Source organism: Guyanagaster necrorhizus, assembly GCF_019112545.1.
Source record: "Guyanagaster necrorhizus MCA 3950 unplaced genomic scaffold BT62scaffold_6, whole genome shotgun sequence".
Taxonomy (NCBI): domain Eukaryota; kingdom Fungi; phylum Basidiomycota; class Agaricomycetes; order Agaricales; family Physalacriaceae; genus Guyanagaster; species Guyanagaster necrorhizus.
The window spans coordinates 1,571,551-1,594,743 of record NW_025064885.1 but is presented as its reverse complement, the minus strand read 5'-3'; the positions used below and the strand labels follow the sequence as shown (position 1 = coordinate 1,594,743).

The 23,193-nt window shown below is 49.5% G+C and overlaps 7 protein-coding genes across 7 annotated transcripts; 4 read left to right on the top strand and 3 right to left on the bottom strand.

The window, feature by feature from the left end:
* Positions 1 to 208: 208 nt before the first annotated feature.
* Positions 209 to 2,111, bottom strand: BT62DRAFT_917947 (uncharacterized protein; the record flags this gene model as incomplete). The annotated part of the gene is made up of 5 exons (XM_043184066.1): positions 209 to 256; positions 297 to 1,197; positions 1,249 to 1,685; positions 1,917 to 1,937; positions 2,004 to 2,111. 5 exons carry the CDS (start codon positions 2,109 to 2,111, stop codon positions 209 to 211), a joined length of 1,515 nt encoding a protein of 504 aa, XP_043042887.1.
* Positions 2,112 to 2,317: 206 nt separating this feature from the next.
* On the top strand, positions 2,318 to 3,973 carry BT62DRAFT_1002958 (uncharacterized protein; the record flags this gene model as incomplete). The annotated part of the gene is made up of 1 exon (XM_043176890.1): positions 2,318 to 3,973. One exon carries the CDS (start codon positions 2,318 to 2,320, stop codon positions 3,971 to 3,973), a length of 1,656 nt encoding a protein of 551 aa, XP_043042886.1.
* A 561-nt stretch (positions 3,974 to 4,534) lies between these two features.
* On the bottom strand, positions 4,535 to 6,030 carry BT62DRAFT_929348 (Deoxyhypusine synthase). The gene is made up of 6 exons (XM_043185701.1): positions 5,820 to 6,030; positions 5,295 to 5,768; positions 5,022 to 5,231; positions 4,938 to 4,967; positions 4,794 to 4,889; positions 4,535 to 4,738 (listed from the first exon to the last, which is right to left on the bottom strand). Exons 1-6 carry the CDS (start codon positions 6,006 to 6,008, stop codon positions 4,661 to 4,663), a joined length of 1,077 nt encoding a protein of 358 aa, XP_043042885.1. The 5' UTR covers positions 6,009 to 6,030; the 3' UTR covers positions 4,535 to 4,660.
* Positions 6,031 to 6,060: 30 nt separating this feature from the next.
* Positions 6,061 to 12,811, top strand: BT62DRAFT_945609 (Sec7-domain-containing protein). Its single transcript, XM_043187953.1, has 20 exons — positions 6,061 to 7,469; positions 7,523 to 7,675; positions 7,731 to 8,004; positions 8,057 to 8,241; positions 8,293 to 8,803; positions 8,861 to 8,982; positions 9,035 to 9,231; positions 9,279 to 9,598; positions 9,647 to 10,104; positions 10,151 to 10,256; positions 10,309 to 10,497; positions 10,551 to 10,724; positions 10,776 to 10,881; positions 10,934 to 11,246; positions 11,304 to 11,587; positions 11,636 to 11,833; positions 11,887 to 12,177; positions 12,229 to 12,370; positions 12,422 to 12,548; positions 12,604 to 12,811. The coding sequence occupies exons 1-20, from the start codon at positions 6,124 to 6,126 to the stop codon at positions 12,742 to 12,744; spliced, it is 5,637 nt and encodes a 1,878-aa protein (XP_043042884.1). The 5' UTR covers positions 6,061 to 6,123; the 3' UTR covers positions 12,745 to 12,811.
* Positions 12,812 to 13,104: 293 nt separating this feature from the next.
* BT62DRAFT_1002954 (uncharacterized protein) lies at positions 13,105 to 16,906 on the bottom strand (the record flags this gene model as incomplete). The annotated part of the gene is made up of 11 exons (XM_043176889.1): positions 13,105 to 13,172; positions 13,225 to 13,251; positions 13,299 to 13,460; positions 13,512 to 15,068; positions 15,118 to 15,173; positions 15,226 to 15,509; positions 15,560 to 16,063; positions 16,123 to 16,299; positions 16,353 to 16,592; positions 16,644 to 16,725; positions 16,779 to 16,906. 11 exons carry the CDS (start codon positions 16,904 to 16,906, stop codon positions 13,105 to 13,107), a joined length of 3,285 nt encoding a protein of 1,094 aa, XP_043042883.1.
* A 53-nt stretch (positions 16,907 to 16,959) lies between these two features.
* Positions 16,960 to 19,317, top strand: BT62DRAFT_929345 (uncharacterized protein). Its single transcript, XM_043185700.1, has 8 exons — positions 16,960 to 16,982; positions 17,036 to 17,574; positions 17,631 to 18,264; positions 18,317 to 18,758; positions 18,807 to 18,876; positions 18,926 to 19,024; positions 19,083 to 19,105; positions 19,157 to 19,317. Exons 2-8 carry the CDS (start codon positions 17,184 to 17,186, stop codon positions 19,223 to 19,225), a joined length of 1,728 nt encoding a protein of 575 aa, XP_043042882.1. The 5' UTR covers positions 16,960 to 16,982; positions 17,036 to 17,183; the 3' UTR covers positions 19,226 to 19,317.
* Positions 19,318 to 19,664: 347 nt separating this feature from the next.
* On the top strand, positions 19,665 to 23,093 carry BT62DRAFT_964531 (uncharacterized protein; the record flags this gene model as incomplete). Its single annotated transcript, XM_043188736.1, has 5 exons — positions 19,665 to 20,309; positions 20,363 to 20,609; positions 20,782 to 21,575; positions 21,625 to 22,484; positions 22,532 to 23,093. Coding segments are annotated over 5 exons (3,040 nt in total), but the record flags the coding sequence as incomplete, so codon positions are not given.
* Positions 23,094 to 23,193: the final 100 nt, after the last annotated feature.

The following is a 23,193-nucleotide window of genomic DNA, read 5'->3' as shown; positions in this document are numbered from 1 at the left end:
GTCGCTGTGCCAACGAGTCGAAAAGTATTTCCGGGGAATTCGAGCATGAGGAGATGTGGTACTTTTAGACCTGCTGTTATTGGACGGTGAGAACAAAGGATATGGGGAGAGAAAGGGTAAAAGAGAATGTAGTAAGCAATGACAAGGGAATGCTATTGGGTGCGTATCCTGCCCATTTTTTCATCTTCAAGATACAAGCCAATAGCAATCATGTCTTGGCCTGCGCGTCGGAGGTATCCGGCAAGGATGTCACGATCTGCATGGGGTAATAAGACAGCGAGTTTGTCAAGCTGGACGTCAAAGTCGGAGTCAGCCGTGGCTGTTGACTCGGCAAGGATCTCTGTGGTGGTACTGGTCGGGCTAAGGAGCATGGTGTGACTCCTGGAGATGCGCTTTGCTCTTGGACCGCCTGGGACGCTGGGGGAGATGGTGGGTCGCTTTGTGAGGACGGAACGCGATGGAGTAGGGTGCTGTGGTTGCTGACGAAGAGGCTGAGGAGCTGTTGTGCGACTGACGCTGGCTTTGCGGCCTAGAGAAGCGAAAAAGCCGCTCTTCATGGACGAAGTTCGAGGGGGAAGGTTTGGGTAGGGAAGGACAACGGTGGGATTGGGTGTAGAGGGTGAGGAGAGGTCAGTAGCGACACTTGCATCTGGACGAAGAGGAAAGGTAGCTTCACTGCCGTTGCTGCCGTGAGAGGCATTCCTGAGTTTCGGGGTAAAGACTGGGGACGCATTTCTGAGGCGAGCTTCAAAGAGCCAGTCAGTGAGGCCACAGTCGTAGAGGGCGAGTTCATTGATCTTTGTAGTGTAGAGGGCACAGCGTTCGAGGGTGGTGAGATTGGGGGAGAACTCTGAGCAGTACATGGCAGAAGGGTAGAGGTCTTTAATTTTAATTTGTGGTGGGCGGGGGGAGAGCTGGGGCGGGGAGGGGGTCCGGCTGGGTGACGATCTGGGGAGAGAGATGCGCCGGAGGCCACGGGTGAGACTGTTACGGAGGGACTTTGGCGGAGGGCTGGGTGTGGGGGGGAGGTCTTCGCCGGAAGAGATGGAGAGTTCGGCGGACACACGCTTCTTGGAGGGCGGGGGAGTGACGCTGACCCATTCTCGGTCTTCAGGGAGGCTGTCGTTGCGCGGTGGTGGCTGGATGACGACGTCCGGCGACGGCTCCGAGTCTGACGCGCCCTCTCGTCGATGGGATCTGTGAGCGTGTGAAAAGTGTGAAGAATTGATATGAACAAGAGAAGCTTACGATGCGGCTGCCCGTTTCGATAACGCTGCAGAGACGGACGGAGGGAGCTGGAGTGCCTGTTTCACTGCTTCAATGTCGGCCCGTCGTCGTGATGAACGTGGAGGTGGATCCAGTCTTGGGGGCGGGGGCAATGGACCTGCGGTTGCATGTAGACCGGGCTGGTAGTTGAGATATGAAGCAGGGTTTTCGGGTGAGAAGGTAACGTCGGTGTCTGGCATGGACGAGGAGGGCGTGATATCGTGGGCGTCAGACTGGGATCTGTTGACGGGCATGTGCTGCCGGACCGCAGTATCTTCGGTTCGACGTGGTGACGCGACTGGAGACTCTTTGGAATACTGGCTGCAGCTGGAGTCTGATGATGATGAGTACGAGGAGGAGGACACAAGGCCCTTGTCTGCGAGAGGGGATTCGTAGTAGCTGAGGAGGTTGTCGGTGTCCTGGCGAACAAGCATGGGCCGTCCTAGTTGAAACAGATTAGATTAGTGCAAGAAATTGGGTGATGATAATAGAGAATAATGGGACGAACTGGAGTGGCTCATGGTTAAAAAGGACGGCTGCCCGCTGAGATCCCAGTATGAACGAGATCTCGACTTTGGTCACGTTGTTGTTCTATTTTTGTGTGCATCCCAGAGTACTCCGATGGTCGTGTCGGTTCTCAATAAACACACAGCCCGACTCTCTGGCCCATTCTGCAAATATTATCTGCGTCAATCTCCGATTCATGAAACGTCGTCGACATCCGCAGTTGACCCCACCTGTGCCCGCTCGAATAAATAAAATGTGCTCGCAGCTGACCTCGGCGCCCCGACCACCGGAGCCGTCATATCCTTCGACCGCCTACCACGGTCGTTGTCGACGAACATTGTTTAAAGTTGAGGGAATGGCGACTCGGATCTAGTCGTCGTGTTTCGTGTCTTTATACGGAGGATTGTATATCACTCCCTGCGACGCAACTCCGAGATGCGTATACTGTTACATCGCAGGCCACGCACGCTGACCAATCTGCCCCTGTCCTCGGATGCAAAAATTGACATGGGCTCTCCTCTCCTCTCGCGCGCCCTTCGCCGCCATGTTCTGGACGCCTTGCACCGGTTGCCCTTGCCCAAACCACGCATCACCCACCGTCGCCCTCTTTCACGACGAACCCCTCCCGCCTCCCGCTTTCAACCGCCTCCTCAACTCCAATGTCCCGCCTCTCCCGCCACAGTCCGACGCCATCCGCGCCCTCATCCAGGACCAAACCCACCGCGTCTCTGCCCTCCAAACACAAGTCGCCCATCTCCACTCTTACCGCCACGACCTGCTCGCCCACCTATCCATCATCGACGACAACATATCTGCCCTAGAGCGCGAACGCGAACGGCTCTCCCAAGCTATTCAAGAAGAGAAGCGCCTCCTCAGCCCCGTCCGACGGCTTCCATCCGAAGTTCTCTCTCTCATCTTTCTTGAAACAATCGTGTTTCCCATCAAGCGCACCCCGTCGACCAGCGAGAGCGAATGGTGGGATATTCAGCTCACCGAGAACCCTCTATGGTCCATCGAGCAGGTCTGCAGGCAGTGGCGAACAGTGTCCGTGTCCTTCCCCGAGCTATGGTCGTACATCAACATCACCATCACAGATGACAACTTTAAAGAAGACCGCTATGCGTATGTGCGCTGTCTGACCCACCAGTTCACCCGTTCCAAGCTCTTTCCATTGTCGCTTTCCATTACCGACATATCAAACCAGTCCAGTTTCGATAAACTCCCCCCGCCCCTCGTCACTCTTCTCTTGTCCGTGGCAAGCAGGATACGCGAGCTCCATCTTTTGCTTTCTGCTGCCATATTCTCCACCGTCCCGGCCGTACGCCTCGCTCTGCCGTCGCTCACGAAGCTCTGTCTCCTCTCTACAGACGCAGAGGAGATTAGCAGGTATAATAACCTCAACTTGTTTCACTCTGCCCCCAACTTGCACATCGTCGAGGCCATGAATATCCGTGATCCTGTATCCTCATTCGCCCTCCCCTGGCACCAGATCACTAGTTATAAATGCGACCACCTCCTCGACGACTGGGCTGATCCTGGGCCCGACACATGCATTCACCTGCTTTCCATCATGTCCCAGCCTCAACTGCTGGAATGCGACCTACGCTGCGAGGTCAACTGTGCAGACGGCGTGTTCACCGGCAAGTCATTTCCTGTCGTGTGCACCCGCCTACGTTCCCTCACCCTCTCATCCTGGCCTTACTCTACTGCGGGAGTGAGAGCAATCCATCAAATACTCGACCGCCTCACCTTGCCTGCCCTGGAGAGCCTCACGGTAGTGTGCCAGGTCGGACATCCTGAGCTCGAAGGGGAGCAGACCTTTGCTGCCCTCCGCAGGGCTGTCGAACGGTCCTATGCTCCGCTCGAGGCCCTGTATTTCGAGCACGGTAACGTCCTAGAGGAGGACCTGGTCTCTGTGCTCCGTGCAGCGCCGATGTTGAGGGTTCTGAAACTCGTGCATGTAAATTTGAGTGCTTTTACGCTGGAAGCGGTCGTCGTGCCGCATTTGAAAGTACTACATATGAGTGGTTGTCTGGATTTTAATAGACCGGCATGGGTGGATATCGTCCAGGCCAGGGCTGACAGATTGGAGGAGGTGAGCCTTTCTAGGTTTGAGAAAAGAGGAGAAGAGTCGGAGCGAGTGATTGTGTTGGAGGCAAGCCGAAGAAAGGATGGCTTGGGTTTGGTCATTAGACACTAACGCGCATCATCACGTGGTGGTGTCTTTTCGCATAATAATAAATCCTGGCCCACCTGCTTCCGTAGTCTAACAAGGGATTCTCCTAAGGATGATGGACACGTCCTCGACGGCTTACGGCAATTGCCACTCTTGCCGATACCGTCGTATTTTTCATGCACCTTTGGCTTAGAAAACGGACGACCCCCAGGGCGACATTGTCTTTATTGTACAGCCAAAAATATGGCGCAAGAACCACAATTTACCTTCAAGCTTTGATGTGGCTTGAACCACGCTGTGTGCTATATATATATAAGATGCCGCACTTTGTGAATTTTATCAGAAACTACGGTCTACCATGTCTGGCTATACAAACGCCATGATACCGGTGCTCGTTTTTGACAACAAGGAGAGAAAGGTCATGCGCGAGTTGGCGTCCGTGAGTGCCCAATTCTCTTATGGTCTTGGATCTAGCCAACGATCTTTTGTGTGTGCAGAAACAACCCGACGAACACGCCGCAGTACTCGCATTGTTGACACTGCAGCACTGTCCTCCTCCTCCTCCTAATACAAGGCGCCCATAGATAGGCATGCTGTTTATTGACTTTTCACGACCAAAAGACGGCGCATTAATATAGACTACAAGTTTTAAAGCACAGGGAGGAGTAGATTATTTGGTACATACGACTTCTTCTATCACGCAATTTATCTTCACTGTTTCACGTCAGCATCTCGCGCAAAAGTAGCTGCTACGAGGAGAGGGAAGACTAGTGTCGCGTCTGCAAACACCTGCCCAATCAGACGTTACGAGGCAAGTTCTGGTTCCTCGTGTTATTGCGCTCACCTTGATAGATTCTGATCCCGCGCGAATCTTTCCCCAAGAGATAGCCTCGTCCGGGCGTGCTCCAGAGTCTGACCCGTCGAATTCCTGTCCGGTGTTCTTATGCAAGCATCAGTGCCACGCGAGGGTTCATAAAGATTCACTCACGATGTAAACAGAGTAATCCGCGCCATTACGCTAGAAATATCCTGGCGTCAAAGAGGCATCCCGGGTAATGATAGGTCCACTCACTATCAACATCGCATTAGCTATCTGATGCTTGCAAACTCCACCACCAAGGATGATCATCCCCGCTTTTCTAGACTTTCTTGAAAGCTCATTCAGCTCACGGATATCTTGCACAATATCGACGATCAGTCCAGGATTCTTGAAGGAATGAAAGTATATCATGTCTCCTATGGAGCCATCAGTCAACGCGGGACAAAACACCGGAATGTCGTTCTGAACCGAAACCGAGCGCTGAGAATGCCAATCAGGATAACGAGAAAAGGTCATTATATTCACTTTATAGGCCCAGTAGTACACAGATTCTTCGTGGTTTATCTCTTTGCCCAACCGTCGAATGAAGGATCTCGGTGACCAGATCTTCCCGTGTTCCTTCTGTTCGACAAGCATAGTGTCAAGAATCGGCGTAAGCCAATCTTCAAACTTGCAATAATTGTCATTTGGTACGACGAGGTTCCCGATACGGTTCATGCCTCGTCTACGTAGATCGGCACCATCGAGGTTAAAGTCAGCAAGGTAGGTCTTGCCAAGGCATTTGATAAAGTCTTCTTCGATTCCTCCGGCTGTGGTGACAAGAGCAGAGACGTGTTTGTGTTTGACAAGATGGAGAATGACTTCCCGGAGTCCGGAAGAAATAAGGTTGGAGGTGTAGCCCAGAAATACGTTGCATCGTACTTGACTGCGAGCTTCGAAAGATTTATACTCTTCCGACTCATCGTCAGCGACTGGTTCGTCAGAGAGGCGCCATGTATGCTATGGATTAATAATGAGAACCTTGATCAATGAGATACAAACCCTTTGTACCATTTTGTTGACAATATCGATGGCCCGACCTAAACTGTTGGCCTGAAACCCGATTCGTTCATAGCTGCCGATGAATTCTTGCAGCGAGAGTGGAACATCAAAGTTGGGACCTTTGACAGACACAGCGGTATCTGGAATAGGATCGGAAGGTTGAAGGACAGCTGCTGAAGCACCAGAAGGAACAGACATGGTGGTAAGAAAGGAAAAGTAAAAATGTACGTCACATGTGTGACATTCGCCGCTTTCGCTACATACACGACCACCGGGTCACTCATACATTACTGCCTCGTCATCGGAGACGACGATGGCGACGACTAATTCCACACTACTCGACATGGAGGATAGCAGCTCTGTGCCAGAAAGCGTTCCTCTACCCGCGTCTCCTCCTGTAGATGCACAGATGTCAACCAGCACACCACCGGCTGTCGACCTGCCTGGTGAAATGACGCAGGGATTCATAGAGGCGCCTATAGACGACGTGCAGGAGGCCAAATTTTCACACGATGTGCTCCCGGTCGAAGCTGCAGAACCAGAGGATACAAGGTCGGCGCATCCGGAAGACCTACCCGCGCCAATGCCAGAGAGACCTGCCGAACGAGCTGATATCATTGACAATATATCAACTGGCTTGTCTGAAGACTCGGTGTCTACCCAGCTGCCATCACGGCCCGCCAAACTCCCAAGCATACCCAAGCCGCTAGAGCTGGATGTACCCCACGAACCACGTCCTCCTCCCCCAGTGTCGCCCTCAGAATCAACCCATCGTCGCTCACTCACCATTTCTAAAGGACAACACACTGTTTCCGTTGTCCTGATTTCCTCCGCATTAGAGACTATTGCAGCGTCCAAGGATGCCAAGCGCTCTGCTCCCCTTCGCGAAAGTACCCAGCGAGCGCTCGAGATGATCCGTTCAGAACAGGCTGGTGATCGTCCTCGAGAAATCTTCGAGCCTCTACGGCTAGCCTGCGAGACGCGGACGGAGAAATTGATGATCGCGAGTCTGGATTGCATTTCTAAACTCATATCCTATTCCTTCTTCGCGGAATCCATCCCCCCTTCTGCTCATTTCATGTCGCCCCCCGGTTCACCTGGTTTTCACCCCCGACAAAGTACTGGGGGAGATCCGCAACGCGATACCAATCCTCCATCACTCGTTGACCTCGTCGTCCATACCATAACTTCATGTCATTCCGAAACGACGCCCGAAACTGTATCACTACAAATTGTCAAAGCTCTGTTGGCCCTCGTGTTATCACCAACAGTCTTGGTTCATCATTCGGCTTTACTCAAGGCAGTCCGTACGGTCTACAACATCTTCCTGCTGAGTGCAGACCCAGTGAACCAAATGGTTGCGCAAGGAGGCCTTACCCAAATGACCCATCATGTATTTACCCGATGTAAGACTGGGATGCAGAGAGATTCCAGCACCTTTGCGTCTTCATCCAGCCAGGGTAGTGTTCCTTCATTTTCTAGAAGAGCTTCTCTTGCCGGCATTATATTACTTAATGGCAAGGGGGGTTCATCCGCGGGACTACCCGAGTCCGCTTCGTCTGCATCGCTGCCTCTTCAGCAGCCTTCTATTAACGGCGATGACGCCGTACCGGCTACGAACGGCAATGGAGAACATGAGGACGGAACGAATTTCACCAGGTTGGTTTTCTGTGCTGTTTCCCGTACCAAAAGGGTTCTTACTATCCCAACAGCAATGGTGTTGAAGAAACTCATACGGACGTTCCACCCGAGGATGAACATTATCTGCATTCGGAAATGACCCTAAATGACCTATTCATCAAGGACGCCTTTTTGGTATTCCGGGCACTGTGCAAACTGACCATGAAACCACTAAACAACGAAAGGTCTGTAGAGTCCGTACACAGGAGGCTTAGTCGTTGCTAACTTGCCTCATTACAGTGAACGCGACCTAAAGTCGCACGCTATGAGGTCCAAACTCCTCTCTCTTCATCTTGTTCTAACCGTTCTCAACTCCCACATGGCGCTCTTCGTCGATCCCGCTTCCATCATATACTCGAACACATCCAACGACGCGACGTCTTTCGTTCAGGCTGTAAACCAGTACATTTGCCTCAGTCTAAGTCGCAATGCTGTCAGCCCGGTACCACAGGTTTTTGATCTCAGTGTCGAGATCTTCTGGCGTGTTCTCTCTGGAATGAGGACAAAGCTCAAGGTAAAGTAGTTGTGTTTCTTTGATATGTATGGTTATTCATCTTTCACCACAGAAAGAAATTGAGGTCCTTCTTCACGAGATTTTTATCCCCATCCTCGAAATGAGAACATCCACGTTGAAGCAGAAAGCCGTCATTTTAGGCCTGCTTTCCCGTTTGTCACAAGATCCTCAGGCACTTGTGGAGATCTATCTCAATTATGATTGTGATGGTGAAGCAGCGGACAACATATACGAACAGTCAGTCGTTGGTTTTTTCGTGATAACTCACTATTGAACATTTCGCTGCAGTCTCATGAATATCATATCGAAAATATGTACAACGCAGTCGACATCAAGTCACCAGAAAGGGAATGAACCTCCGAGCCCGGCTACTCAACCGGCTACTAAGCCCCATAGTAACGTTCTGGGACCGTCTCTTAGTACCTCTGTTGCCTCCGTACCCGGTTCCATGGATACAGCAACACTGGGGTTATCTGAGACACAGCTTAGACGACAGGGCTTGGAATGCCTTGTGACTGTCTTGAGATCCCTCGTTGCTTGGGGTACTACGTCCGGAAAGGTGGCTGATGGAGAGAGCGTCGACATTCCTTCGCGGTCGCAGCCTGGGGAGAACATTAGACGAGACTCTCTGACTCCAGATACTTCACTAGACAAGCTGTCAGGCGTCAACTCGAGCACCGAAGGTTTCAGACAGCATACCCCCGATCTCGGTGACGATCCAACCAAATTTGAGAGCGCGAAACAAAAGAAGACTACGTTGCTTGAGGGGATAAAGAAGTTTAACTTTAAGCCTAAACGCGTAAGTTTGACTTGTATATACGTTGTGCTTATTTGGTTGACGAACCATCGCGTATAGGGTGTACACTTCTTGATCGAGACGGATTTTATTCCAAGCAACGATCCTCGGGACATCGCATCCTTCCTTTTAAATACCGACGGGTTGAGCAAGGCGATGATTGGTGAATACTTGGGGGAGGGGTAAGCTCGCTCTTAGCATTTCATCGACCTATGTTCCTAACAGTGGGATCAGGGATCAAGAGAATATCGATATCATGCATGCCTTTGTCGATAGCCTCAACTTTGCTGGTTGTCCTTTTGTAGATGCACTTAGGTTATTCCTTCAGAAGTTCCGCCTTCCCGGCGAGGCGCAGAAGATAGACAGGTACATGCTCAAGTTCGCGAATAGGTTCATCGCTAGCAACACGCAAACACCCTTCACCAATGCCGGTAAGAGCCTTATATCACCAAGACTGAAAGTAATCTGACCATCATAGATGCTGCATACGTTCTTGCCTATTCCGTCATCATGTTGAACACGGACGCCCACAATCCTCAGGTCAAGAAACGTATGACCAAAGTCGAGTTCATCAAGAATAATCGAGGTATCAACGATGGCAATAATCTTCCCGACGAGTTCATGTCAGAAATATATGATGAAATTGTTTCGAACGAGATTAGAATGCAGGGTGAGATAGAAGCCGCCGGACCGCTTCCTACCGGACCGGGCCTTGCCAATGCTCTTGCCAACGTTGGCAGAGATCTGCAAAAAGAGGCCTACGTGTTGCAGAGCAGTGGTATGGCGAACAAGACAGAGGTATGTCTTATCAACATTGAATAAGAACAATGCTGAACCGTTCAGCAGGCGCTGTTCCGAACCATGATGCGTACTCAGCGCAAAGGCTCCAGACCAGCTGATCAATTCTTCAGCGCCTCGCACTTTGTCCATGTCCGCCCTATGTTTGAAGTCGCCTGGATTGCCTTTTTGGCGGGATTATCCGGACCCCTTCAAGACACCGACGATTTGGAGATTGTTGAGTTATGCCTTGATGGATTTAAGAGCGCAATCCGGATCGTATGCTTTTTCGACTTGGAGTTGGAACGCAATGCGTTCGTGACGACTCTCGCGAAGTTCACGTTCCTCAACAACTTGGGCGAGATGAAAGCGAAGAACATGGAGGCCATCAAAACTCTTCTTGACGTCGCCGTGACGGACGGAAATAACTTGAAAGGTTCTTGGCACGAGGTCTTGACTTGTGTCAGCCAACTCGAGCATATGCAACTCATAAGTGGAGGTGTTGACGTAGATGGCGGGCGTAAAGGGTGTGTTTCGTATCCCATCTCATTCTAATTTATTAACTCCTAGTAGAAAGACAAAGAAGCCTCCAACAGAGGAGCTAGCGAATGAAAGCCGCTCGACACACATCACCGTTGCAACGGATATGGTCTTTTCGTTGAGTCATTTCTTGTCTGGTGTATGTTTTTGAGCTCTTTAATGCTGTGACTCGATGCTCACATCTTTTCCAGACGGCAATTGTCGACTTTGTCCAAGCCTTGAGCGATGTTTCCTGGGAAGAAATACAGTCGTCAGGACTCTCCCAGCATCCCCGATTGTTCAGTCTTCAAAAACTAGTGGAGATTTCCTACTACAACATGAATCGTATCCGTCTGGAATGGTCAAATCTTTGGGAAATTCTAGGAGAACACTTCAATAAAGTCAGTCTCTTTTGGTCCGTGACTATGTTCGAATTAAACGTCAAACTATTTAGGTTTGTTGTCACGATAATCCCCATGTTGGTTTCTTTGCACTGGACGCTTTGCGGCAACTTGCAATGCGATTTTTGGAGAAGGAAGAATTACCCCATTTCAAGTTCCAGAAGGACTTTTTGAAGCCATTCGAACATACCATGATTCACAACCCAAACCCTGAAGCTCGGGACATGGTAGCTTGTTTAAGAAGAAAGAGTGATAGGTTATCTGATCACTCTTCATAGGTTCTTCAGTGCCTGCAGCAAATGATTCAAGCCCGCGTACAGAATATGCGATCCGGATGGCGAACAATGTTCAGCGTTTTCCAAGCTGCTTCAAAGGTTGTCACAGGTGCGTCAAGTCTTCGTCATTGTATTTGTGTAGTGTCTCATCCCCTCACTAGAACGCATTGCTAATTCTGCCTTTGAGATTGTTACTCGTTTGAATAAGGAACATTTCCCAGCCATAGTTCGTTATGGTGCATTCGCAGATTTGGTGGTCTGTATCACCGAGTTCTGCAAGGTGAGCAAATACCAGAAAATCAGTCTGCTTGCCATCGCAATGCTTCGAGGAGTAATACCTGTCATGCTCGAATCTCCAGAATGTGGATGGTCGTCTTCCACTTTGGATGATAACATGGTGAAGTACTGGTATCCTGTTCTGTTCGCGTTCTATGACATAATCATGAACGGCGAAGACCTGGAAGTTCGGCGATTGTGCGTTAATTTTTTTCCCCTTCAATTTAATACCTTTCCGATTCCTTTGATGTTTAGAGCACTCGATTCGCTATTCAGTTCCCTTAAAACCTATGGATCATCATTTCCAGAGAACTTCTGGGACAGTGTAACCAAGGACCTTATTTTCCCCATATTTTCTGTTCTCAAGTCTAGCCATGATCTCTCCCGATTCAGCACTCAAGAGGACATGAGTGTCTGGCTATCGTCAACCATGATACAAGCACTTCGGGATGTAATAGATCTCTTCACGTTTTACTTCGACACATTAGAAAGATCCCTCGATGGTCTCTTGGACCTACTTTGCATTTGTATCTGCCAAGGTATGACGCTAATTCAGGTTCGCTAGGGTCAATTCTTACTCTAGGCAGAGAATGACACTCTTGCGCACATTGGCACATCCTGCCTGCAGCAACTCGTCGAAAACAATGTAGAAAAATTGAGTGCTGCCCGCTGGGAGCGTATCACAAGCACCTTCGTCAAACTGTTCATGACGACGACACCTCATCAACTCTTTGATGATAGCTTACGCGTGGAAATTGAATCCTCCAGTCCAGGTATTAGCGAAGGTAAGCGGCTCGCTTAGTCTCCTCTATTTTTGCTCAATATTTCTTGATATCAGAGTCTAATGGCACGGCGATCCTACCTGCCCCGCTGTCACCGAGTGGTGATTCTCCTCAACAGGGACAAACGGCCGCCGAACGTCAACGGATATTCAAGCAGATCATTGTTAAATGTGTTTTGCAATTGCTACTCATAGAGACTACGAACGAATTGCTGCGCAATGAGAAGGTCTATATGATGATACCGCCAAATCAATTGCTTCCCCTTGTCCAGGTCCTAGGACAGAGTTATCAATTCGCGAGGTCCTTCAACGAGGACAAGGAACTTCGTACAGGTCTATGGAAAGTTGGTTAGTAATGATGCTAGTGATTACTGCTCTGTATCTGATCGCTTTCAATAGGATTTATGAAGCATCTACCTAATCTCTTAAAACAAGAGTCAAGTAGTGCATCCACACTCGCTCATATTCTTTTGCGGATGTTCTTTGACCAGCGTCCTGAACACCAACGATATCGTGATAAAGTTGACGAACGCCTACTTCCGTGCGCATTGCATCATCGTCTATACGGGGTGCCGTACTGACACCAAAATAGGCTTTCAATAGGAGTCATCCAGGACTACAACAAGCTTCGCGCGGAGACTCAAGGGAAAAATATCGTCGCGTGGACCCCAGTCGTCGCCGAAATTATGGACGGCTTCTGTCGATTCGATGACAAAACAGTGAGTCTCATTGCGTCTGCCATGAATAGCTAACTTCTCATGTTCGTCATCACAGTTTGCTGTGTACCTTCCCGCCGTATATCCCGTGGTCACAGATCTCCTTGGCCGCGATTTGGCTCCCGAGGTTCGGGTGTCGTTAAAAACGTATTTTTTACGAGTGGGATATGCTCATGGAATAATAGAGGTTTCATCGTAATAACTGGTTATATTATATTTATTCAGTGTATTTGGTGGCCGCGGATAATTCATGTTTCTTTCTGTTCTATGTTGGTGAATGAGCAAATGATGTCTAAAATACAGGTGACCGCTGGTCCGGTCCAGAAATGTAAAGTGAAGAAAAACTAAGGATGTTCCCGGCCCTGCGTGTCTCACTTGCCAACCCGGTTTTCCTAGCTTTCCTCCAAGTTTTCTAATAATACAGGTACAATACTACTTTTCTCGCATTGTCAAAGTCCAAACCGAATAAAAGTTATATTGGCTCAATTACTAGTTGGGAATCACTAAAAATGCATACTTCCATCCACTCAATCCGAATCTTAAATCGCTTCTGCTACTGTCACCGTTGGTATCCTATGTATGATGGACCTCCGAAACCGCCCCAGCCAGTTGGTTGTGCTTGGATTGCTAGACCATGGACATGAGTTAAGATACCAGGAGTGTCAAAAATGGCACGCACGATTTGTCCGAAGAGCATCGAATGAACCTGTGCCTGAAATAAGCTTCGAACATGGGATATATATGACAACTTACTTGCAGGCCGTGGTTCGTTATCCTGAGCAAAAGTACCAGATTTCATTTGCGCAAAAATGTTGGCGGGATTGGTGTTGTTAGCATTCGGAAGTGGAGGTACTGGTGGCGGCGAAGACATTCCATTACCGAATTGTCCGAAGCCAGAGTTCATACCTGTTGGATCTGAATGCTAACAGTCAGCTGAAGCATCAGCGACAAGGTCATCACACGTACTCGACATAACACCACCCATGCCACCATTCTGGAAGGGGCTACCACCGTTGAAACCACCGAAGGGCATACCAGTGGGCTGAGACATGATGGGTTGTTGAATACCAGGGAACCCTGTTGGCTGCGATATTATTTGCGCCTGCTGAGAAGGAAATCCCGTCGGTTGAGAAGTCAGAAGAGATGGAGGTGAGGAGTTGTTCACGAATGGAGATACGGAAGCGCCGGTGGAACGTGTAGGAATGAAACTATTGAAACCGGTTTGTGTGGGTATAAGAGGCTGCAACAGGCCTTGATTAGCAGGGACAGGAGCAAATGGACCTCGAGGGCCATTGTAAGGTTGTGGTGGCTTCGGTTGAGGCAACATTCCAGTTTGCTGATTCTGTAGATGCTGTCCTATTGGTGCAGGAGACGATCCCATGCCGAGGCCCGAGCCATAGCTCACGGGAGATGCAACTACCACAGGTGGTGTAGGAGTGGGTTGAGGCGCAGACGGAGAATTCTTCCTCAACTCGCTCAAACGCGACAGCTGATCAAAGATATCAGACTCCGTCGTCTTGGCAAGAGTATGACCGGTAGATGTAGCCGTGATTGAGGGAGGGGGCTGTGAAGGGGCGGGAAGGTTTGTGGGTGCTGCAGAGGTAGCAAGAGGAGGGGCTGAAGGTGCTCGTGGTACGGCAGCTTGGCCAGCGGGAGTCAATGGCTTTGTTGAACTGGGCCGATTTGTCCAAGCATCGTCATCGAAACCACTGACGACCGGGGCCGCTGAGTTTACCCGCTGGGGAGGTTGCACCGCAATGCTAGAAACAGGACTGAGAAGCTGTGGTGAAGCCGTTCGTTCTGCTCCCGTAATGTTGCCCACAGCGTTGCCAATCGACTTCAGGTCGACCGTTGTAGGTGGAAGACTCTTGCTAGGCTGCGGCCTTCCACGTCGTACCTGTGTCTTTAAGACACCACCTGGCCCAGTGAAAATGTTTGGAGCAGGTTTAGAACCGTTCAACTCCGCATGAAGTTGCTTAGCTATCTCCTCGTCGCTGCGGCCTTGCTCGCCCTCTCCATTAGTCTTGGTTTTACGCTTTTCAACGACCTTCATGACGCGGATGATGTCACCTTCTCGGAGGCCCAAAGAACGTAGTGTTGCTTCGGTCGTATCCAGCAGCACTGCTTCGTCCATCCTCTCCCGCTCAAATGACGTAGTGTAGCGAGTGCAATCATCCATATCGCAGCCGGCGTCCAGGAAGAACTTGAACCAGTCGACGGTCGGTTTCTTTGGTCCTTGAGACACGCGCGCTGCTTTCCCGTTGGCAGCATTTGGATACTGTACACCAATAGGAATATCGTCTTCGGACACCTTATGGGTGGTCGGTGGTCTAGATTTCTTGTTGGTTAGCTTTTCAACGTAGCGCATATCCTCGTGAGACATCTTCTCAGATGGCACCTCGACAATGACTCCATTCAGCTTATGTAGTCGTAGTTTGCCGTTATTCATGCCCACAAATGCAGCATCCACGCGGAACTGTCCAGTACGGTCATGCCAAACACGAACACGGTCTGCTGGGGGACCTGTAATCTTGTATAGTGGCTGAGAAGTACGTCAATCTAGAACACTTACGGCCTAAGTCTGCTGACGGTCTACTGGAACTACTTGAGCTATCGGTACTTGGTTTGCTAGCAAAAGCCATATGAGCTACGAAAGATACATTGATGCAATGGAACTTACGAAGGAGGTGGCGTAGACACTGTACGAGATGCTTGGCGTTCTTTTCGTTTTGCATCAGCTTGCTCCGCAGCTATTCGAGCTCGCCTTCGCGCCTCTTCCTTCTTCTTTTCTTCTTCACGTTTGGCACGTGCTTCAGCCTGCGCAGCGGCGGCAGCAGCAGCAGTAGCAGCAGCTTCGGCGGCGGCGCGCTCCTCTGCTTCACGAGCCTCTGCATCATCTTCCTCCACAGGCTCAGGTTCTGGAGAACGGGAAGAAGGTGGGGTTGAGCCATCCTTCGAGGCGAGCTGGCGAAGGTTTAAGTTTGCTTCAAATTGAGCAAAGAATGACAACGCACGTCTAAGTACGATGATGGGACCATGCCTTCTTGGTTTTTTGCGTTACGACATTTCCACCAATCCTCTTCGTCCATTTCTACAATTGTGAGTTGTTCTCCTTCTTTGACAGAGAGCTCATCATCTCCAGCAGCTGTGAAATCATACAAGGCAACACCTGCTGATCCCTGGGCCTCTAGCTCTGGTTCACCATCATCAGAAGGTTCACTTGGGCGTGGTGGAATAATGACAGGAGAATGGTTCGAAAAATGTACCGATGGCTTCTTGGGCGGTCCCTCCACAGCTGGTTCAGGTTCAGGTTCAGGTTCCTCCGAAGACTTTGGGGGTTCTACGGCAAGAGCTCTAGAAGATTCAAGTTTCGATACTATAGCCTCGGCATTATCTCTTGACCCAACACTAAAATGAAGGCTTGTTGGATTCGGCCCTTCCACATCGAAGTGGACGTGTTTAGACTTTTCCGTATTGATGTTGACAATATAACCAGTTTGCCACTTCTGGACCGCTGCCTGCGATCATGCAAGAACATAATGAGAGGTAAATAATGAGAGAATATGTTCGACAATACCTTGCTGGTTTCACTAGCAAAGAACATAGCACCATTCCCGATGCCCAAAGTACCTTTCATTTTCTTCCCTTTCTTATCGACCTCAGACACCGACCAGGTTTGGATATCGTCCGCCGTCACCTTTGCCGATGCAACTCTGTCGGCGGGGTCGACGTATGTGCTAACGGGTCGTGGAGGCTAGATACCGCGTGTCATAACCCAGAATATCCAGAGACGAGTCCCAGACGTACCGATGGAGGAACTATGATCTGTGGAGGCGCCGCGGTTTCCTCTTCCTCTGTATCCTCGCTGCATGCTTCGACATAGTTGGCAGGGACGAATCCGGCCTTGTCGCTGGTCTTGCTTTGCACGAGAAGCCATTCATCCTCGGTATCGAACACGAGCAAAATTTCATCCTCTACCATGGAAATTTCACCAGGAGCAGCAGCGTTGTAGTCGTACACAGCCTTTACAACAGATGTGTGGTCGGCCTGTTAGTTGTAATCAGACAGGGTCCTAATATCAGTCTGGCATGAGCATACCGGTTCCACATATGCTGCTGGAACAAGTCCAACAGGGCTATCGTCGTCCTGGGATGAGCCTCTGACCTTGACCTTCCACCAACTGACGCGAAACGAGTAAGCAAGGGTATAAATGCAAATGGCTAGGACACTGACTCGTCATCTACCCGCTCCTTGAGAAAGAGAATCTGATCTTCCTTTATTTCTATCTCATCTTCTGACTGAGGAGTGTAGTCATATGCGGCCTTGAGCACCGCGAGGTACTTGTCGAGGTCGTTAGCCATGAAGTGATGATGTGAGAGTCGAGCCTCCCAATTGGGATAGGACCGCTGCCAATGTCATCAACAAGTACTATGACCCGTACGTAGCGTAGCCCTTACTTCAATCTGCTGGCTGAATAATTATTATCTTAGTGAATGTTTCGCTAAGAGTCATTTGTAGACCAAGTGCGGCCTGAAATTCGGAGCCGGCTGATATACTTATTATTTGTTTACCTCTTGGCCTTGTATACTCATCTTCCTTCCTGTATTTCTGCCTCTAACGCTCTATACGACTCTAATCATGAGCAGACTCAATGCTGGTGCTTTCGAATTCGTTCCTGGAAGGGCCTTTGGTGTCCAACCACCTGTACAACAGCCCCTCCCGCCTCCGCCAGTGGAGCGCCCAGAGCAGCTCGAAGCACCACCACCACCGCCCACTATATCGTTAAATATTGGCGGTTCTAGACCATCTCCTTCCCTTACGCCTACTCCAGCACCAACAGCTGCAAAGCGAACACAAGAGAAGCCCAAGGAGACATCGTCGCCTTCGCATACGCCAAAACCCAAAAATGACCATGCTCCTCCATCCAAGTCGTTCTCCCTGGAAAAGGCCAAGACCGACACTAATGCTATAGCCCAGGAGGTGAAGACTGTCGCCGATCAGACTGTTCTTGATGATCTTTATGGTTCAGGTGTGTTAAAAGCCTTTTTTTAATATTGATATGTCCGATAAAATGGGTTCAATCAGTTAAAGAGCATTTAAACATCGTTTTCATTGGACATGTAGATGCTGGGAAAAGTACCATGGGTGGAAATCTTCTGTTCATGACTGGCATGGTCGACAAGCGGACGATGGAGAAGTACGAGAAGGAGGCGAAGGATGCTGGCCGAGAAACGTGGTATCTCAGCTGGGCTCTCGATTCTACACCCCAAGAGCGTGCTAAAGGAAAGACTGTCGAAGTCGGCCGCGCATACTTCGAAACGGAAGTCCGTCGATACACCATTCTGGATGCACCGGGCCACAAGACATTCGTGCCATCTATGATTTCTGGCGCCGCCCAGGCTGATATCGCCATTTTGGTAATATCCGCCAGAAAGGGAGAATTCGAGACTGGTTTTGAGAGGGGAGGGCAAACGAGAGAGCACATCATGTTGGTCAAGACCGTTGGTGTGTCCAAGGTCATCATTGCAATCAATAAAATGGACGACCCTACAGTCCAGTGGGACAAAGGGAGGTTCGATGAGATCAAGGATAAGCTGACGCCTTTTGTCAGGGCGGCAGGCTTCAATCCCAAGACCGACATAACTTTCATTCCCATTTCCGCCTATACCGGTCTCAACCTCAAGGATCCTGTATCCAAGAGTGTGTGCCCTTGGTGGACGTGAGTTCACTTACAAGGTTACCTTCGCCGTATTTACTGATCATCTTGATAGAGGAACATCCTTCTTATACCACCTAGATCATATGCCCATGGTTGACCGCAAGATCGATGCTCCTCTAATGATGCCTGTCTCTGAAAAATACAAAGAGCTTGGTACAGTCGTCGTTGGCAAACTCGAATCTGGTCACATCCGCAAGGGAGATACCTTAACCCTCATGCCCAACAAAGACGTCGTTGAAGTCTCCGCCATCTACAATGAAATGGAAGATGAAGTCAACTCTGCTTTCTGTGGCGACAATGTCCGCATCCGTCTACGTGGTGTCGATGATGAAGATATTTCTCCCGGATTCGTGTTAACTAGTCCCCAGAGACCCATCCATGCTGTAAGGCAGTTTGAAGCACAGTTGGCGATTCTAGAGCACAAGAGTATCATTTGCGCGGGATATTCGGCTGTCATGCACGTACACACTTTGGCTGAGGAAGTTGTGCTAACAGTAAGTTGCCGCGAATTGATGTAAACAGTATTAACCAATCTTTCCCAGCAACTGTTGCACTATTTCGACAAAAGCACGGGTCGCAAGTCTAAAAAGCCGCCACAATTTGCCAAGAAAGGTTCCCTAGATTCTTTTACAAGTTGATCAGCTACTCATGTCTCACAAAGGCCAGAAAATCGTAGCTCTGATAGAAACAACACTACCAGTCTGTGTGGAACGGTTTGCAGACTACCCTCAGCTTGGGCGATTCACACTTCGAGATGAAGGTCAGTATCGGCACTTGTATCTTATCTCTGGATATTCTCAATGCTCTATTTTACCTAGGAAGGACCATCGCTATCGGCAAGGCATGCATGCTCCGTCTGTTTTATCTTCTAATACTGATTTGTCTCTTTTAGATCACCAAGCTGGTGGAAGGACCTGTCGAAGAAGTCACAGAAGGTGTTTCAGGTATTGCAGTTGCTTAAAGAAATTGATATAGATGTGTAGTCCATAGTATATTACATTGAAATGTATAGCAGAACTGTATATTGGCGTCCACGACGGAAAAGTAACGTTGCAAGTTTGCTCAAATAGTTACGAATGTGGCAGTTTACCGGGTGCCGGTATGATAGTATCAATACCTGATGCGAGACTGCTACCTCTGATTCGCTAAGTCGCGTTTCTCGTCCCGGGAGTCGGTCCATGCGTTTGCTTTCTACTTCAAATGTCCCACTCAGTACTATACTTTATTGACCATAGATGTGCGTGATCATAGGAGGTGATTCTCCAAATGCAGTCTCGAATTTTGGCACTGGCGATGCTGATTACGAGCGAGAGTGTTTGAGACGTCTCGCTCGTTCGCTTAGTCATCACGTCATGTGCGTTCAAGTGTTCGTGCCGCCGGTCCGGACCGACTTGCCGAACGATGTCCAAGGACCTTCAATACCACCTCCAAGCCGGTGCCTTCCTTCTGGAATCTCCAACGTCGTCATCGTCATCGTCGAGTTTACAAACTACTCTGCAAGACCGTCTTGCCCAATACTACGACTACCTGCAGCAGCCGTGGAATGTTGATGATAGTGCCTCGGTGCAAGAGACTAAACAAGTGACAGCGGAGGAGGCCCTTTCCGTCGTTGGTTGCGTTCAACGAATAGTTGGTGGACAAAATGGTAAAGAAGACATTCCACTCATCGGAACACGCGATATGGCCGAGATACGCACTCTCCTCTCCATCGTGTTTAAATGGGGCGTCGAACCGCTCTTATCACGTCTCATCGTCACATTACCTACCCCCTCTACGTCGAAAAGGGTTCAAATTGCCAGTGAACATAGATTGAAAGACTACGAGCACCTCTGCAAGCTGATCCGTGGGATTTTCGTTCTCCTGTTTCCTTCTGGTGTGCAAAGTCGTATACCACAAACGTTGATTACTACGACAGTGCTGAACAGGCATGTCGCAGACGTTCTGAAGCCTGCGATAGTCCTTGGGTGGCTTCCAAAGTCTTTGGCAACAGAATATATACTGCCTTACGATAGCGTCCGGCCTTTGGCTATTCGTCTTCTATCCATGTGTGTGAATATCTATGATTCAAGCAAGTGCTGACTTGTAACCAACCTTCCAGCCTACACCCATCGCAGAGCATCACAGCCCTTGGAGGCGTCATCTCTTCCCTCTCCCCTGGACCAGTGTTTGCCCAGCGTACCTGTTCTATGCTTCTCAGTAAACAGGTGATGCGTACACAAGGTGTAAACGGATTATGCGCTGCTGTATTTGGAGACTCTGAGGATTCCGGGGAAGAAGTGCATTTGGACAAACTCGAGCATGTAGCAAAGGTCCTGACGGCAATTCCGAAAGGAATGGAAGCCAAGGTGAGCATTTGAGACCGAAAATCAGGGCTAGTTCAGCGTAATGTGAATGCAAACTATTGGTCGAACACCATTCCAATGGCTTGAAAGTTGGTCAATTGACAACATTCACGGCCTACTTGAGTTTCCTGATTTTCGGTGAGATTGATGAATAAGCTAACATTGAAGGGTTCAGGACTACTATAGCGCCACTGTGCCGCGAGTTCTTGCGCTTCTCTACAGCGAGACACCCGCGTCCTACAAACGTGCGGCAGCGTTTACTATCTCTAGGATGCTAGCAGCAGACGGATCTTCTTCACATCATGAAATTGCAAGAAGTATTATCATGCCCTTGCTTCATTACCCTTTTCTGCACGTCACAGCACTCTCTAATGAAACAAACAGTCTAGGGCAGCGAATCGATCCACTTTCCCAGACAAGTCCTAGTGTCTCTTCGTCGAAATTAAACCCCAACACAGCGTTGACAGCCCTATCCACTCTCATAACCAACACCGATCCACTGCCGACGCTCATCGCCACGCTACTTTCCCCGGTCATACCTTCTCTTTACTCTCTTCTGGAGCATCTGGAACATGTTCGCACGTCCGATCCCACGTCCCGTGAAACTGTTCGCAGTATGTTAGAAACGTGGGGTCGCGTTGTTGAGAAAGAAGAAGGGGTGCGGATCATTTGGAGCATCATACAGAACGAAGGTGGTGAGATTGGTTGGAAGGTGAATTTGGAGGGGCAGATCCACCAGGTCGACAAAGAGAAAAATTTTGGTCTTGCGATATTTACTCCAGAAGATCTAGAGAAGGCTGAGCTGGCAGGAGAGCTTGATCCGGATGCTAATATCATGGATCTATACCCGGATCCACCACAGTTTGTCTCATTCTTGAAAAACCTTGATAGGAGAGATGTGAGTGGAGAGTTGTTTGTTAGGATGCTGGAGGCATATAGGGATTCTCGAGCAGATGGTGATCCGGTCAAGTAAGTACTAGACATACGCTATTGCAAATGCTAAAGTATTATCACATAGGACATTGCTATACCTGCAACTCATCATGCAGATCCAAGCGAAAATGTCTAATGGCGATGGGAAGGAGAACATATTGAAGGATCCGAGCCATATTTTGACGTTTGTAAAGCATGCTTTGGAGACGCGCGTTCAGTATGATGCAGGTTTTGAGGAAACGAAAAATCCCCTAAAGTTTATACACACTCAAGAAGACCCTGAGCAAGAAGACAGCGATGACGAGGACACGCCGGAGTACGACGAGATGACAGAAACAAGCATCAATCTTCTATTGTCGATATTTGAAGCAAATCCTTACCTTTCAGCACGAACAGAACCCGTTCTAAACAAGATTTTTGAGCTCCTTGAACCTCTCGCGAAAGACGGGCCAGAAGGGATCAGGCCAATCGCCAGGGAAGCGAGGATGGTCATGACTGCTCGACTCGCATCTACGTCTACTGCCATTCCCAGCAAAAGGAAAACCAAAGACGACGCCGAGGAGGCGCGAGAGACGTATCAGCGTGCTCTCAAACTCTTGCAGGATCCTATATTACCTGTACGTGCACATGGGCTGTTGCTTCTTCGAGGATTGGCGAAGGGAGGAAAAATGGAAGAAGCGCTGATACCAGCAGTGCTAGCAATATTTTTGCAAGCACTGCAAGATGAAGACTCATATGTGTACCTGAACGGAGTGCAGGGGCTGGCCGGAATGGTTGAGGGTGGAAGATGGGGCAGAGAGGTCCTCAGAGGGCTGGTCGGGGACTACGCTAAAGGGATGTCCGGAGGATATGTGTGGAGTCGGAGCGAGGTAGACACGAGGGTCAGAATCGGGGAGGCTTTGGGAATGGTCATAAGACGCTGTGGTAGCGCATTAGGTGCTTATGGTTAGTCCTTTGACCATCTTATTTCCATATTACTGACAGCTGTGTAGTTGATATTATCGTGCCAATCCTTCTGCATGTTGTCCGTATGCGTGAAATGCCTACGACGTTGCGTACGTCAGCTATCAGTTTACTGGGCGAGTGCGCCGCCACACATGCACTGGCACTTGCGTTATACTTCCAAGATCTTGTGGGCGGAATGGTTGATCTGCTTCAGCTGGAAAGTGTGCAAACGGAGGAGGGCGACCGAGAGAAAAGTATGGATGAGAATCCCACCAAGGCTGATAGCAAATTCCCACCGATGAGACGGGCAGCAGTGAGGTTCTTAGGTGTACTGGTGAGGGAAGCAACCAAGTCTGTCTATAATGATGAGGATATAGGGTATGAGAGGCGAATATGGCAGGCAGATGTCTTAAGGAGAGCCAAGGTGACGCTTGGGTATCTCTCTGCGACTGACGGAGATGGGGTTGTTAGGGTTATGGCAAGAGAAGTTGGAGAGCAGCTGGAGCATTTGGAAGAGGCATTTGTGGAGTCGGTTCGATAGTTTCTTTGTATGCAATGCTCTTCCATACGCGTAACTCCGGAACAGATAAATGCATGCGACGGGGGTCTTACACATCCCCGTGAATTGAATTCATCTTGCACTACAGAGAGGCGAACATCCAGTGTGTTCCTTCATACTTACGCCACGATTGGTACAGCACAGGGAGTG

Coding starts and splice junctions, on each gene's coding strand:
- BT62DRAFT_929348 (XM_043185701.1), bottom strand. CDS start 6,008: ATGTCTGTTCCTTCTGGTGCTTCAGCAGCTGTCCTTCAACCTTCCGAT. Junction 5,769..5,819: donor TCGATATTGTCAACAAAATG/GTACAAAGGGTT, acceptor ATTAATCCATAG/CATACATGGCGCCTCTCTGA. Junction 5,232..5,294: donor TGTACTACTGGGCCTATAAA/GTGAATATAATG, acceptor GTTTCGGTTCAG/AACGACATTCCGGTGTTTTG.
- BT62DRAFT_929345 (XM_043185700.1), top strand. CDS start 17,184: ATGAGCAGACTCAATGCTGGTGCTTTCGAATTCGTTCCTGGAAGGGCC. Junction 18,759..18,806: donor CTGAGGAAGTTGTGCTAACA/GTAAGTTGCCGC, acceptor AATCTTTCCCAG/CAACTGTTGCACTATTTCGA. Junction 19,106..19,156: donor GGACCATCGCTATCGGCAAG/GCATGCATGCTC, acceptor TGTCTCTTTTAG/ATCACCAAGCTGGTGGAAGG.
- BT62DRAFT_945609 (XM_043187953.1), top strand. CDS start 6,124: ATGGCGACGACTAATTCCACACTACTCGACATGGAGGATAGCAGCTCT. Junction 9,599..9,646: donor GTATGGCGAACAAGACAGAG/GTATGTCTTATC, acceptor ACCGTTCAGCAG/GCGCTGTTCCGAACCATGAT. Junction 11,834..11,886: donor CAGTCCAGGTATTAGCGAAG/GTAAGCGGCTCG, acceptor TCTTGATATCAG/AGTCTAATGGCACGGCGATC.